This window comes from Abramis brama (assembly GCF_963993115.1).
Source record: "Abramis brama genome assembly, chromosome: 5".
In the NCBI taxonomy this organism is placed as follows: Eukaryota; Metazoa; Chordata; class Actinopteri; order Cypriniformes; family Leuciscidae; genus Abramis; species Abramis brama.
Genome location: NC_139967.1, coordinates 41,284,648 through 41,301,339, shown reverse-complemented (window position 1 = coordinate 41,301,339; position 16,692 = coordinate 41,284,648). Strand labels below are relative to the sequence as shown.

The 16,692-nt window shown below is 38.7% G+C and overlaps 1 protein-coding gene across 1 annotated transcript in view; it reads right to left on the bottom strand.

Moving 5' to 3' along the window:
* vps37d (VPS37D subunit of ESCRT-I) overlaps positions 1 to 16,692 on the bottom strand; it is a 36,862-nt gene that overhangs the window by 15,241 nt on the left and 4,929 nt on the right. Inside the window, exon 2 of the mRNA XM_084114322.1 lies at positions 6,467 to 6,638. Coding sequence (XP_083970448.1) covers positions 6,467 to 6,638 — 172 coding nt within the window. The remainder of the gene's footprint in view (positions 1 to 6,466; positions 6,639 to 16,692) is intronic.

The following is a 16,692-nucleotide window of genomic DNA, read 5'->3' as shown; positions in this document are numbered from 1 at the left end:
ACTTTTTGTTGGTGGCGCAAGCTAATGCTCCTGTGTCATCACATCATTCATTCATTCATTCAAGAATATTTCCACTTTCTATAACTCACCTTTTCTTTCTATGAATAATGCTGTGTACTGCCACAATGATGAACGGTATACAAGTACAAGAGTGACAACTGTTTGGAATAATTGATTATCTGAAATTTATTCCACACAGTTTAGTTCACATTGGCTTCGTTTAATGGAATTCTTGGCACAACTAATTCTAATAGGCTTGATAAATGTGTGAGCATATACACAGAAAGTTGAAGCGCTCTCTTCTCTGCAAGCGTGTGCGCACACACTCCCTCACTTCCTGTCAAAATAACAGAACGGTGGGTGTTCTTTTGTGGTCTTTACAGATAAATACCACCGGCTGCTTTCCTGTCATCAGAATGAAAGGAATAACTTCAGATGGCGTATGTGCCCCGTTGGGTTTGCACGCGAAAACCTGCACATCACATCCTCTAAAAGGCTATTTCAACCAAATCTGTATCAATCAGTTTGCTGTAAAACACAAAAGAAAAAAAAAACTGCATGACAGGCATCAAAATGAACCATAAAAGCAGTCCATATGACTCATGCACTATATTCCAAGTCATTATTCACCGATTCAGGAGAAAGTCATAGTGGTTTGGAACAACATGAGGTGGAGTAAATTGTAAATTTTCACACTTCTCCTTGATCAAACAGACATCTGCTTCTGCACAGCAAAATTCTGTTCAAGTGTCACTTCTGATGTAGAATCAGAGGGGAAAGTACACCAGCGCCCTTCTGAAGAATGTACTTGTGGAGGCCTTTTGTTCAGGTTTTCCTCGGGTCAAAACAGACAATGTGAGGACGCCACGCAAGCCCAAACACAGGGATACAGGTGCCTGAGGAGAACTTTCTGGCTAATTAAATGCTTGACAGATAGGTCAACACATGTTTTCTTCAAAAGAATAAAAAAAAAAAAAATGGCAACACACTCAAAACTGACTCAACATTACTAAATGTCTTTCAACAATCTCGTAATGACTCGACAAAAATAGACACTAACAAAGAAGTACTGCCGCATTATGTTTTTTGAACATGTATCATGGTTCAATGTAGTCGAGATTTGGAACATCTAAAATTGTATATATATTTAAGATTTTATATCTATCATTATATACACTACCGTTCAAAAGTTTGGGTTCAGTAAGATTTTCTTTTAAAAAATGAATACTTTTATTCAGCAAGGACACATTAAATTGTTCACGGTCACTTTTGATCATTGTTACAAAAACAAAATTTCAAATAAATATAATTTGTATAAATAAGTCACTTTATATAAAAGTCTCTAACTCTAAATGTAATTGCTGCTCTTTTGAACTGTTATTCATCAAAGAATCCTGTATCACAGTTTTAACAAAAAATATTAAGCAACATCTTTGCCATCAAAGGAATAAATTATATTTTTAAAATACATTAAAATAGAAAAGAATTGGTGAGCATAAGAGACTTCCTTCAGAAGCATTAAAAAAGTTTTACTGACCAGAAACTTTTGAATGAAAGTATATGAGACACCGCTAAAGGCATGACGCACAGTCTATTAATACAATATTATATTACACACGTTCATTAATTACCGTCCTTCAGCTAAACAAGACAGACATTATAACACATTTGAATAGCTGTCCAGGTCATCCATATAGTAAACATGTCTTTCAAATCATAGCTTTTACTATATCACCATGCTAAAACTGATGCAACAGGTATTAGATACAGTATGACAAAAATGGATCATTAAGAAATACTGTCTAATACCTAGTATATCAAGGTATTACCATTGAAGCTTTTTTTTTAAAGGGGAGCAAACAATCTACCATATTACAGTTTAAGCTTATTAGTCAGATTTGTTAAGAAAATATTTAGGTATTTCCCTAATATTCAGCAGTGCATTTAGTTTCCCTCCTATTCAGTGTCACTGAGCTTAAGCCAATGTGAAAGAGTCAAACAGAAATGTCAACATAATGTATCAAGTTTATTTTTTCTAAGGGCTTTTGGCATGGAGTTCCCAGTTTGGGTTGGATTCTCAGGAGATTGATTTCAAAAGAGGCCCCTTTCCCCACTGAGTGATTAAGGCCTCATGTGTGTGGTAGCTCAATGGACCTAATCCAGCTTTGATAACTGCCCCTGCATTCAAACACTGAGAGACGGCCAGAGCGACTTCACATCCTGTTAATTACCAACTCCTCCATCAGTAAGAACTATGCGCTCTTACAACGTTCCCCGGCCTCTTTGGCTCCCCCAACATGCCTCTTGGCCCTGTGATTTACAGGCACTTTGAGACAAATATGCCCTTTTCTCACTCGCAATTACGGCTAACCCCCCTCTGGAGGGTTTTTCTTTTGTAAAGGGTGGAGCGGTTGACAACCAGTTTGGTGAGAGTTCTGTGTGTATGTGTTGAGAGGTCAATGACAGGGTTGTAGTGTTTGTAAAAGGTCATCGGTTCGGGCCTTGGGTAAGCAGTGTCGTTACGCTAGGTTAACAACAAAAGGGCACTCATGGTGCTCTTTGCTTTTGAAGCAGGATGGATAGTGTGTCGTATACCAGCGCCGTTTCACCCTCCAGAAAATTTACAGGTCAAGAATGTGCCATTGACCACATGTGAGGGGGAACAGAAGGATTAGAAGCAAAAATGCCGAGAGCATTAGAAGCAAATGGGAAAATCTGAGTGGGAACAAAACTGGCCAACATGGTAGCGCCGGGACTTGTATCATCAAGCTACACTGAATTCATATCAAGAAACTAGTAGTGCACCTTCCAGAGCCAAATTCTGCTCCTAACGTCTGTCGCTGCCACAGCGTATTACGCAATAACTCGCAACCCTCTGAGCCACAACTTCGGCCTCAGCTGATGGAGCAATCCAAGAGTTTTTCATTCTTGCTTTTGGCTCTAACGAAATGAGAATCAGATGTTTGCTGTTGGGGGGAACAGTCTCTCCCACCCATCCAGCTGCAGCTGGAGGCACTGGTACATGTGCACTTCATGGTGACAGGAAGGTGAACATTCCACCCTCCTTCCGTCACTGGCCGGCAGCTGCAAGGGCGAAGAAAAAAAGGTCCTGTGAAACAGCGTTTCTCGAGTGGACCGTTGCCCATGTGGCCATGGAGATGGGAATTTCCTGTACAAGCTCTGTCAGAGCGTGTAAGCGGACTAGCAGATATCTCCGCTGATCTTTTGTTGCTCTGTCGGACACCGAAGGAACCCCACCGTCTCCTCCTCTTTTCTGCCCGCTCACGACAGTTCAATTTCCTGCTGGCATTTCACTCCGGCAACTTTTTTCATCAATCTCTCTCAAGACTTCGGTTCCCAGACGCTGCCGGGCTCTCGGGTGAAGGGGTGGGTTCGGCAGGTTGAGACGTTCTGACTATCATATGAATCTTTGCCTTTTCTTTGAAAGGCACTGGAGGTGGGGTCTCAAACAAAAGCCCTTTCATATGGATTTGCATCACTAGTTAGGCAGCACAATGGTGAGGAGGGGCCAAAAACAGTCAACAAATAATTCATATCAGCTTCTTTGGTCAAAGGGCTGGAATGCAGGCCCAAAAGTACAATGGGTGGGTTGATGTTGTGGGCTACAGCGGAAATATACAACCTCATCGTACATGAATTAATGCAAAAAGAAGGAAAAGCCTAATCTCGTAGTCTGTAAAGCCACCACATGCCTAAATGATTTATGCACACAGCAGGTTGCGAGGGTGAATACACTAAACAGGCCAAGAGTGACGGCGGAGCAACAATTCCAGAGCAAGACTTCCAGAGTTCCAACGTCTTCCTTTGAGGTCCCAGCTGGGCTACTTCATTTAAGCAGTTTCCCTTGCAAACATCACAACAGATACTTGTTGTTTGACTTGGCCTAAAGACACAGAGAAGCAAATTAACTAAATATTTGCGCCACTTTGTGTCGAATTTCACTAACCACCCACATTCCAAGACGCTAAATACACTTAAATTGAGCTTCAACAAGTTTTATTCTCATTCAGTTTAATTCATTGTTATTCTTTTAGAGCAAAAACATAGCTCAATTGCAGCCTATTTAAAATAGTCTTATTATAGATCTTATTCACAAAGCTCAAAGCTATTTGCCAGCTGCAATTAAAGATGTGACTGTTTTAAATCACGTTCCACGCACAATTTCATTTAAATGAGATGCTTGTGTACAACTTCTATTAATCATAGCAGCACTTATTCAACAAATAATAACAAGTAATTTTTTCCCCCCGATAACCAAGTTGGGCCAGTTGCTTTCCCTGCAATAATTTTCACTTGGCACACCACAAAAGAATGATCTATTTTTATTTCATGGCCCTGTAAACCCAGCAAACTTTCACTTTTGCATGATATCTGCTAAAGTAAAACTGGAAGGTATGTTACATAACTATCCATGAAGCACTGTTTACCTGGAACAAATTTCTCCCACAGGAATTACAGTAACGCTTTAACCAGAAGTTCATCCACCCAGAAAAGTAGTCAAACCTCAAAAGGCAGAGATAGGCAGCTTCTCAGAACTCCAATCAAACACATTTTTACTGATTAATTCTGGTCTTTGCATACTGACATTACTGAGTTTAAATTGCCCAACACAACAGTCTTCTATTGTAAGTGCCTTATTATAAACATGTTTTTGCCTGTTTTTCCAAACTGAAGTTAAACTAAAGTCTAAGTTATTCTTTTCAAATTAATTCTCCTTAGTTTAATAAACATTCAGAACACCGTGACTATTTAACCATCGAAAAGAGTCGACACTCAAATCCTGACCGAGTATCGTTATGAACTCTGAAGCCTAAAATAATAAAGAAAACAATAATAAACGATGATTTCTAACCCACAAGCGCTCTGTTGTACAAGCTGATAATCGACATGCGATGTCAGCGGGCCAATAAAAAAGATGGGGCGTGAGAAACTATCATGCTGAGCGTTCAGCCAAGAGAGGAAGACCAAAGAAGAACACAATAATATTTCTCTTATTCTGGCCACGCTGAGAGAAAAAGGAAAACAAGTCCCAGTGAACCCACGAGGAACTGTTTGGGAAGTGAAACCTGAGCACCTTAAGTACGTCTGGTCCAGATGAGGGCAGTTATTCCTGGCTGGTGTTGAAAAGAGGTGGGAAAGCCAGGTGGGGAACTTGTGGCCCCAGACCATCCCTATGGGACCTGACCGCTACACTCCACCCTGGTGAGGGTGCGATGGAAGGTAACGCCGCTCCAGCGCTGGGGATATCGCAGCTGGACGGATCCAGGCATAGGTCAACCATTGTCAACCATTCTCGCCTTGAATAAGTGAGGAGCTCCGGATGTCAGGGTGTGTTATTATGGAACAATGTTGCCTGGTGATATTAAAATATATTACCACCAGAAGCACACGACAGCAGTGTCCCGATGCTATTCTTGAACTACTTAGTCAACAGCTGGTGTATCATCAGGTATCAGTCATCAGATTAGCGACAAGCTTAAATGAATGTATCTAACATTGCTTTAATTTGGGGGGGGAGCACAGAATACTTTTTCCCTGAAATGCGTTCTGTCCGGACACATTTGGGTTGAGCTGACATTTTAAACAAAGCCTAACCAGAGAGACAGCATAAAAAAGCAGGGTGGGCCGGAGTATGTGACTGGAGCAGTTCTGTAATCACTCCACGCTCATCATATTAGAAGATCGGAACTATTATATAACATGGCTAGGGCAGGGCAATATATTATCGCAATATTCTCATATAATTAGATATATCGTAATATTCATTTCATACCATTAATGTGGAAGGAAGAGGATTTTGCATGTTTGTTATATCTTAAAAATGAATGTAAACAAAACTTGCCCCCCCCCCCCCCATATATTAAATATGGATTTAATATATATATATCATTTAAAAAAGGTGTCTAATAAAAATGAATTCATAAAAATATAACAACTGAATCAAACTTAACATTAAAAATATGTTCAAATTAAAATAAAACAATTTACAACAAAAATAGTTTTTGTATACTGTATAAATTAAAACATAGATGAAAAATATATTGGTATTACATTATTTTAATTATTACTGATAATAAATCAATGTATGATGATGTTTATTATCATTATTATTAAATAATATCATACAACCAAGATATTTTCATCCATGTTTTAATGTATAGAGTTTACAATTTATATACAATATACTATTGTTTTATACAACAATAAGTATTATCGCATATTATCGTATTTATTAGTACATTTCCGAACCAAAACTTTTATTTTGGTTTATCAATATTTCAAATGTTTTTTTTTCTTTTTCTGATGAATATCGATACGGATTTATCACCCACTCATGAGAAGCAAAACATCCAATGTGTACTGAACCATGAGGAAAATGAGGAACGCTTGGTGTAATTTCACAGCATCACTTTCACACAAGTTAAAGCCCTAAACTTTTACTCACCAAGTCGGCGTTGCTTTTCCCTGCAGGCAGTGGTCAGCTTTGCCAGCTCCCCGTACTTTGCAGCCAATTGCAGCTTGCCGTTTTGAAGATGAGGGCGATTTGAAAGGCTGTCTTCAGCAAGACTCCGATTGGTTACTAACAAGGTTTCCCTGTCCAGCTCGAGTTCCTGGAACTGAACACAAATCTTAGTTATTCGTCACTCAAGAAAAGAAACTGGAACAACAAAGACTGCATCTTTACAAATGCCATCTAAAAACACGAATCAATCGATTCTACAACCTAAAGAAAGACCAAGATGTGTTATTCTGTTCTGAGTATCACTGGGACAAAACATTAAACATGTCTACTACCGTAAATCAAAGTCCATTTCTTGTGTATTCGATCTTGAAGGGAGTTCACACTGACAGAGCTTAAATCACAGAAGGTCACTAGCTTTCCAGCTTAACTGCTGTACCCACTGTATCAGGTGGCGGATCAAGCAAGCCAGTTGCTTTCAGCTTTTTGATGCCAAGGACCCCCAAATGTGATAAGGGACCTGCTTCCAAAATTATAAAGGCAGCTACATATGTACTGTACATTTATATTGTGTGTGCACAAATAGCAAATGTGATATTATAAAGTGAACATTAAGTGGTTAAAATATTACTAGAAACTAGAAAAGGTAAAGTTTAGTAAAATTTGATGACTTGACAAAGCATGGCCTAAAAGTATGAAATAGTTTTAAAAAATTTGAGGTTTGATTGTTTTATTGTAAGAGAAAAGCAGAAAGAAGGTCAGATGAAGACCTAGGCAGGCCATATTAGTCCACTTCAGACCCATTTGACCTCATTAGACCCCAAGAAACCTTATCAAACCAGTTCAATTCCTAATAAACCTTTTCAGACCAATCAGATCTGAGAGACTGAGCACTAATATTACTAAGATCCCTAAGAAAGCACATCAGACCACATGTTTTTAGGCATCGCTACCATGTTTCTTAAAGGTGCTGTATGTAATTTAACTACTAAAGCATAAAAATACCATAATATGTTTGCAGAAATTTAGGAAACATGCTGAGTTCACATACTTGTTCATCTCAAAAACGATACTGAATGCTACAGACAGTTATTTTACTTTGAAATGTGTGTTCCATGTCGGAATATCTGTTTTTGTTTTGGTCTGTGTGATCCCGCCCACTGCTAATTTACCCAATAGTATTTCGACATCCCGGGTTGGTGGAAAACACAGCTTATTTGCAGCCATGGAAGCCAGCAAACGAACTGGGTCAGAGATTGCAGATTCTACCAGACCTAAAAAGCCTCAGCCTCCATCTAAAAATATTAGCATATTAGAACATATTAAAACGCGGATAAATCAACTCATCATCTTACAAGTGTGTAAGTCTTCTTGCCTTCCATTGTCAATTGTGCTCGCTCCTGTTGCGTGTCCTCAATCTGGCAACCCACGTGAAGATCGAGTCTGAGGAGGAGGGGCCGGGGCCGGGGGAAACAACTGTCGCCAGTATTTTGAATTTGGACTTCAGTACCCATTTCAACTGTTAACTGTCAATATTACATACTGCACCTTTAGCACACTGACCAACAGAAAGCCGCTTGGTTTGAAAGTGAGTTCTATGTGAGCTGTGCTTTATACACCGCTACACTATTGACAAGAAACAATGTACTTTTTTGTGAAATTTAATCTAAATCTAATGTGAATACTTTAATAGTTAGTATTTCTTAACAAGTGTTTTGTAGGCATTGTTAGCATGTGTTGCTAGCATAATTTAACATGTTTTTAACACACAACAAGTTTTGGCATGTTACTATAATGTTCCCCAGGACAACATGTCCTGTTGCTTGTCACGGTTGCATCATTTACAAGAGATAGCTGGAAGAGAAAGCTTTTATTTCTTTTGGTATTTATCACATTGTGCTTAGTTAGGGCCAGATTTACTAAACAGGGCAAATTAGCGTGAGAGCGCAATTCCAAAAAAGCGCAGATGGGAGTGGAAAGTTCAGCATATCATCTACTGACAAAACGCAAATGAAAGACCACAGATTCAGCCGGAACATTTCCATAAAGACCAACGCAATCTACCAAGAGCAGTGCAAATTAGCGTCTGGTTTAAGACATGCTTTTTTGGGCCGTTACATAATGGCGCAAATACCAGTAAATTGAATAACAAACCTTGTGTGATTCATTTAAATACTCTCCTCCCATAAATTTTGCATCTGAAAGGGAAACTCCAACAAATGCATATGCGATAAGTTCAGACGCAAAAATAACTGTGAATAATAAAAAATTTTTTTTTTACATAGCAACTGAAGAAGCACGTTCCACAATTGTGGTGTTTTTTACTCATTTGGAGCAGATGGACCTTAATTTCAATGTAATCCTGTATAAGGCCGTTAAGAATGCAGCTCCTCATTCAAGATGGCCATCAAGGTCAAACCACAGAAGTCAGGAATGCAAGAACACAGAGAACTCACAATTTTATTCAGGAATTATGAGCCGTACAGAGTGAGTGTGAAAAATGCAACTCAATACATCAAATCCTCAGGGGTCATATGAGGTTAGCTTAATATGCCAGGCACAGAATCCATGAACGTCTTCAAGAAAGATTGAAGGAAATCTAAGAAAGAGAAAATAATAGCCTCCAGCTTTTTACTAATGGGACTGAAGACTTTAGCTAATATGTTTGATTTGTAGAGAAAAGCTCCTTATGTTTCATAAAAACAGTGAGATCTGGGAATGGCTTGGGCAAGGGCCCATATCCGTGTGTGAACAAAGACATTGAACATTTTGGCTGAGTAAAAAAACTTCAATTAATCATAATCTTCATTTGAACAATTTCCATATCAATTAATCAAATAACGAATGAGAAATGTAAACAAGTAAGAATGACATGTGAAGGCCAAGTATGGTAACCCATACTCTGAATTTGTCCTCTGCATTCTAACCCATCTAAGTTAGTGCACACACATTTGGAGTAGTGAGAAGTGAACACACACACACACTGCAAAGCGTAGACACACACACCCGGAGCAGTGGGCAGATATTTTTTCTGTGGCGCCCGGGGAGCGATTGGGGGTTTATTTCCTGCTGGTATTGATAATCGAACCAACGACCTTTGGGTTATCAGTCTGACTCTATAACCTTTAGGTCATGACTGCCCCCAAAGAATCTAAGAATAGAAATTTAAGAATTAAATCATATAAAAATAAAATTAATAATAAAAACATACAGCATTACCATTGTGGTCCAATTCATGAACAATTGACTCTTAAATGAATTGGTTCTTTTTAGAGAATAAAATCATACAGTATAGCCAATGTGGTCCAATTGATGAACAAATGATTCTTATGAATTGGTTATTTAGTAAATAAAAACATATAGCATAGATAGTCAAAGTAGTCCAATTCGTGAGCAAATGATACTTATGTACAAGTTATTTTTAGTGAATAGAAACATACAGCATGACCAAAGTAGTCCAATTCATGTACTCTTTAGAACCGGTTAATTTAGTGAGTAAAAAACACACAATGCAGTTCGATTAAAAAACAAACGAGTCATTCAATTATTCAAAAAGACTCACTTAATCAGACTGGTGGATCCTTCGTTAAATTAACTTACTGAATCTGTCAAAGCGGTTATGGAATACTTGGAATTACTATGGAATTACTTACAGTGATACATTTTAATATAACTGTTTTACTCAAAAGGCAATTGAAAGCTTACTTTAAACTCTTATTTTTTGGTTGTGTTCATTATTATATCTGTTAAATAAAATCAATAGAACTGCATAGTTTGGGCCACCAAGTTAGAAGGTTATAGCAGTGGCTGAGAGATAAGTTTTTTTCATACAAGAAAAAGTTATATTTTAACTGAAATTTAATCAAACTGAATCAATTCCAAAACTATTGATTTAAAGACCTCACTCACCACAATTTAATTCTTTATGAACACCACTAAATATTGACATTCAACAATATTTCTGTAAAAGCAAGTTGACGATTTCCAGATGAAAGCGACTGAGCATTCTTTCAGTGATTTGCCATTGAAAAGGCGACAGCCTGGAGCGCCAGTGGAGACAATGCTCGATTAAGCAACCGCCTCAGTCTACCACGTCTTGCATAATTACAATAAAACAAGGTTCCATGATGAAATAATCCTTTTGGAATGACTGCTGGACAACTCTGTCCACATGTCCTTTACAAAAAGCACCATTATTCGCTCTGACCATCCTGCATGACATGGCCCAAGACCACTCTCTAACCATAGAGGGAAAAGGAGAGACAAGTCCAAACCAATGTCCTCATGGAAAGCATTCGCAAAGGCCCAGACATCAGTCAAAACCACAGACCCCTACTTTCACTGTAAGTGAGGGTTTGGGTCATAACAGAACTTCATTTTTCTTCTCCTGTAGCTGCAATGAATATTAACTGCCGGTTTTATGCATTTCAAAACTTGGGGAACATTATGAAGACTGAGTGTGCTTAGTCAAGCATATAAGAGGATTAATGATTCATTCGCTCAATTAATACGAGAATTTTGCCTTCCTACTTAATGCTGTGTGAGACCCTCAAACATGGTGGTGATATTCCCACTGGTGGCACATCTATCTTCTGAAGACGATGAAACTGGAATACTTGAGCTGCTTAGAATAACTCAAAAGAGCATACGTGATCAGAACATGGTTAAGGTTATGTGAGGTTCTTTTTGTTCGGAAATAACTTCAAATTTTTAAGGTCAATTGCTTGGTTCAACTATCGACATAATTGCTATTTACACGGGGACGTTCCATCAACGCCTCAAGATAGTGGGTGATGGTTGAATGTTTCTCTTTAGAGACAACTTCTCTAGAAGGGTAGAGCACAGAACGAGCAGATAATCATTTTCTAATTAAAGGATTATTATATACAGTATAAGCAATGTAAATATTCAGAACTAATCCCTCATCAAATTGAAGATGGAAAATGCCAAGCAGTTTTTTGATCACATAATGCTAAGTGATTGCAAATTACACGCATCAGTTCTGCATGACGATTGAGCCGTGAATAGTAAAATGCAAACACATGAGATGTCTATGCTGTCCTAGTTTGACTAGGAAGCTTAGGCCTAAATTTTTGAGTGCAAAGTTTAGGCCTAAGATTTAGAGTTTGGTCCAAAGGGTCAAGTTTTTGTTGGTTTTCGCACCATTAGGCCTTGCTAGTACATGTAATTTTTTCAACAAAAAGCTAATTTTCTCGATGGATTGCCAATTAAAAATGTATAGTGCATTTTGACAAAATAATTTTTTTTATTTTAAGTAAATGTATTCAATTATATTAGATATTTTACCAGTGTCAATTCTTACTTAAAAGCATTAAATGCACTTGGATAGTCACTAAGGGCATTTTCAGACCTGTAGATCGTTTGCTTGGTTCCGAAACAGGGATTTAAATAGTTACAATGTTGCATTTTATTCTTGATTCGTTTTGCTTTTGTTCAACATTGTTACATTTTTATGCAAGTCACATGTGAATAAAACTGTTCTCTCATTGGCCAGAGTGCACCTCTTTATGTTCCAGGATTCTGCTAATAGTGTCAACCATCAAGATTGATTGACAAGAGAATGGGAATCAAGGCTTCATCGGAACAGTATTCCTGCAACTTTTTTAGAGAATTGCAATTACATGACAATTTAAGGTAAACAGGCACTCTTTGGTTTGCTGCAATGTCCTCTCCAAAAGAATCAGACACATTTTCCATTTGTTCGTCCATTGGGCATTGCTTTATCACCGCAACCAAAGCCCTCCAGAGTAGGGTTGGGAATCGAAAATCAATTCCAATTCCAGATCAAATCAGATACTTCAGGTCAGGAATTGGATTCTTAAAATTTAGATTTTGCTTATCGATTCCTGTGTGCATATTTTAATGTAATTGTAAACTATTCAAGCACAAGAAGACAGGAATGAGAACTCAATTTGACAATTATGCACTGTTTTCTTTGCTGCACACACATCCAAATCAAGTCTCCTCTCATGTAGAGTGCGAATAATGAATTAAGTTGTCTTTTGCATTTTCTTGAGCTTGAACGGACCAATACACACACAACTGTCTCAAAATATTCTCAAAAATAATTGAGTTCTCTTTCGCATTTTCTTGCGCTTGAACAGCAGCACACAGACATGCCAAATAAAAATAAAAGGATTACAATGTAAAAGATTAATATTGTGTACATAAAGATATGGTGGAATCCGGCTTGTCCCGTAGATGGTCGCACGCTTAGACTCACTAGTGAAGTGTTTGGGACTGAGTTTCATCATTGTCATGAATAATTAGCTATACAACTGCCATTGAGAGGAATGGGAATTCTAATGGATGCCTCAAACCAGGTGTTATAGACCTCCTCGGTTAGGCCTGAAACAGGCCTGTGAATCATCTAGCTATGCAAATTTGCATTCCAAAATGTGTCAGCACCACGTATGTATGAATTGTATTCTTAGCATTCTGAGGCGCCATTAGTGTGTGTCTTTTCTATGGTCAGTTCTTTTTCAGATCAACTACTACAACTATATTGGCCCTTCGAATACTGAACTCTGCTACCGCTATGCAAGAATGCACAATAAGTATGTACAACGGGACCACTCGAATGCAATGTGGTGGCCAAGTATTCATGTCTGCCTAGTGTAGAGTTTCCTACCATTTGTCTTTGGATTTAGGAGTTGGTTGTGTTTAAGATTAGGAATAGAGTTAAAGCTATGATTGTTTGATAATGGATGTAGATCCAGGAACCTGTACTACTTGGGAAAATCATGTGGTGCAATTTACACCACAAACTAAAACATGATAGATGTTACTTGTTTCATGACAGGACCAAGCAGAGGAAGACTACAAGCTCTCAGCTCTCATTAACTGTTTCACATTACTCCAGCCCACTCCAACCAGGCAAGCATTTCCATGGTTTCACAGCAAACAAAGAGAACACTATCTTTCCAAAGAGTCACTTAAAGTTTCGGAATCTATTTAAAGATGATACAGATGTTGTCGACCACTAAATGAGGGTATATGATCAGTGAAGGATCGTTTAAATTCTTGCAGAGCCATTTTGGGGTTCTTGACAAGACGATAAAGGATTTGGGTAATGAATTGGATATGGGTTGTCACAGATTTTCCTACAGTGTATTCATGATCCAAAGTGAGGCTTTGGCAGAATGGCGTTCTTCTTATCTCTCCTGCAAACCTAATCTGTTTGCATTTAACACCCAGAAATTACACTCACTCTGATGCTCTGCTTAACAATTATGACTGCTCAGAGGGACTCAGTATTCATGTCATCTTTTTTAACTACACATGGAGGCAAAAGTATGAATATTTATCTTGTATTCTAAATAAGATAAACATATTCCAAAGCATGCTGTGCTAAATATGCATAAATGTTAATGTTTAGGTGACATGTCTGCGATTTGCTAAAAAAAATATAGAAACAAAAAGTATAAAACAAAATAGGACAATAGCAGCTTTATAACTCTTATTTTTTTGGTCACACTTTAAGGAACCCTTGAAATTGCTTGATGAGTGCAGTTTTATTTCTAGTGTTGTCAAACTTGTTATTTCAATAGGAAATATCTCAAGACATATCAAAGAGTTTGTAGCGTAGAAATCTAGACGCACCCTAGCAGCAGCAAATGCAATTTGCAGCCAGGGTCGTCTAGCAACTCTCCGTTGGCTTGCGAGCTTGAAAAACCAAACTCCAGTCAGGCCAATCACATCGTGTATAGAGTCGGTGGGCGGGCTTAACATAGTGACGGCAGAGTTGCGACGGTTCCGTGTGAATTCCCTGCTACTTGAAAACAAAGAAGATGGGTCTTTCGAATCGGCTTTGGCCGCGACTTTGAAAGACTTGGAGTTAAGCTTTTCTTTGAGAAAAGAACAAAGAACGGCACTGAAGTCATTCTTAAAAAAGCAAGATGTGTTCGGAGTTTTGCTGACCGGATACGGCAAAAGTTTAATCTATCAACTAGCTCCGCTGTTGGGAAAACGCTCTGGTTGGTTGAAGCGCTGTCCTATTGTGTGCAGAGGGAATTTGAAAGACAACCGTTTATCCCGCCCCTCGGATTGAGCCCTGCCAATGGTGTGTTCCATTAACCGATGTTATGCGACTGAAACATAATTTTTTCCTCTAGCGATAAGTCATTCCAATAATTATGGCAAAGGATGTTGGTAGGTTTACATATATCCTAGCCACTGCACTAGCCATTATTTTTAATCGAAGGAGACGTAAGCATGTTATCCATGCATTAATAGCAAGGAAAGCCCCTTATAATTGGGTGATTCTCCCTCATATCTGCTTCAATGTCTTGATTGTGTCATTTCTTTGTGGTTTAGAATCCAGTATTCCCGTAATTCTTTTGTTTTTTATAATAGTTTAATAAAGAACTCTGTCTCGTCTTCTGTCCAAACATACCGCGCCATCTCAGGTGACCTGTAAATGCGCAAAAACTGTTTCTATGAAAGTTTTGCGAAATATTCCTTTTTCATATTGCCTGAAAAACAACCTCATGCGGGAGTAAAAGTTGTTTTGCGATATGGGAGTTTTTGTGAAATTGACGTGTTTTCAATACGCAATTTCAATTTGAGCAATTTGAAGGGTAATGGAAACACAGCTACTGTCATTTACAAATCCTCTCCCGTGGCCTAATGGGATAGTAAATCGTATGCACACTTCAGAATCTCGCCGGAAGAAGTAGGTCATCTGGGTAATTATTTCACTACCCTTTTAAGAGTACAGTGAATTCAGACATACTTCTTTTGGCACATACTGTTTTTCGTCTATATAGTAGGGAATATGCGATTTCGGATGCAGCCCAGGATTGTCAGTTGCAGGTGGCTTTTGGGGAGGGGCATATTTATTCTACAGATCATTTGATTGGACAAATATCTGTATAGTACAACATGACTCATTAATATAAATAATAGATAGAACAGTGTTATTTCAGTATTAGCCTATTTCTATACTATTATAGTATTTATAAAATATTTTGAATGCGCTTTTATTAAAGCTGCAGTCGGCAAGTCTGGCAGATTGAGGGGACTTAGCCAAAATTTTGAATGTTTACAACTCTCATGCCCCTCCCCCACTACCACGAGCACCCTCCCATCGAGTTCGTGCTCGTCAGTGTGTGTGCACCAGATTTTCTGTGAACGCGTCCGTCTCTTCAGCATCGAATAACACCATGGAGTACTCGGAGGTAGGCTGCCCTGGCTAATCTACCCATAGATAGCAATAACCGAAGAATTGGAAGCTTGTTAGTAGATTTTCTCTCCGCCATCACGCTTCGTACAATCCAACACACCTGCGAACTTCAGGCGTGTGCATGTGATATTGTAATGTGCGCGGGGAGGGGGGATCTGTGGCGTGTGCACGAACTGTGATTGACAATCAGATCTCGCACAGCCCTGCGCTGATTGGACCCGATGATCCGGGAGCGGTGGATTTTTGCAAAACAAATAACACGCTCCAAGTGGAGGTAGAAGCACGTTTTTTTTCCTAAAACCGGCTGATTTATGTTGTTCTGTCCGAGCATAGTGTAGGTTTCAGTGAATATGATCAAAAAAATCTTGCCGACTGCAGCTTTAAATACAGGTATTTAGCTTACATTTATTTTTATTAAAATTTTAGTCTGAGCAATTGTAGTACTTTAACTTGCACTTATTTCAGTTAGTTGCCAAAAACAACATTTCTAATTTTCATTTAAGTTACGTTAAGGTGATGTGCAACTAGTTTATTCTGAAATAACTTGGTTTTGCACTAGGTAGGCAGCTCACTAGGTTTTGACACAGAGCTAATAAATCCGTCAGAAGAGCATCTCTTTTAAACTTAATGCAGTTTGTCACCTAGACAGAACATATTAATCTGAGCATTTGCAACTCCAGCAAAGGATGTGGCTTACGCTATGATAGCAAGGATGTGGCTCAGACACCTAAGACACGTGCTCTTTCACATTTCACAGACCTATGATCTATCTTTTAGTGACTAGGCGCTCTTTCCTTCTCTGGTTAGTATTCCATACTGCTGAGTCTGCAGCATGCGTCATAAGTCACCCTTAGAGCTAATAACTGTCCAAGTCCAGCCCCTGCTGATGTGCGTGTCTTTCACACTTGTGGTCGGATAATGCACATTCTGAAGACGGAGGGCACAGCAGGGTGTTCGGCCCCCTCTCCAAAAGAAGGCCCAAATTTCTCCAGTATCTCTGATCTTT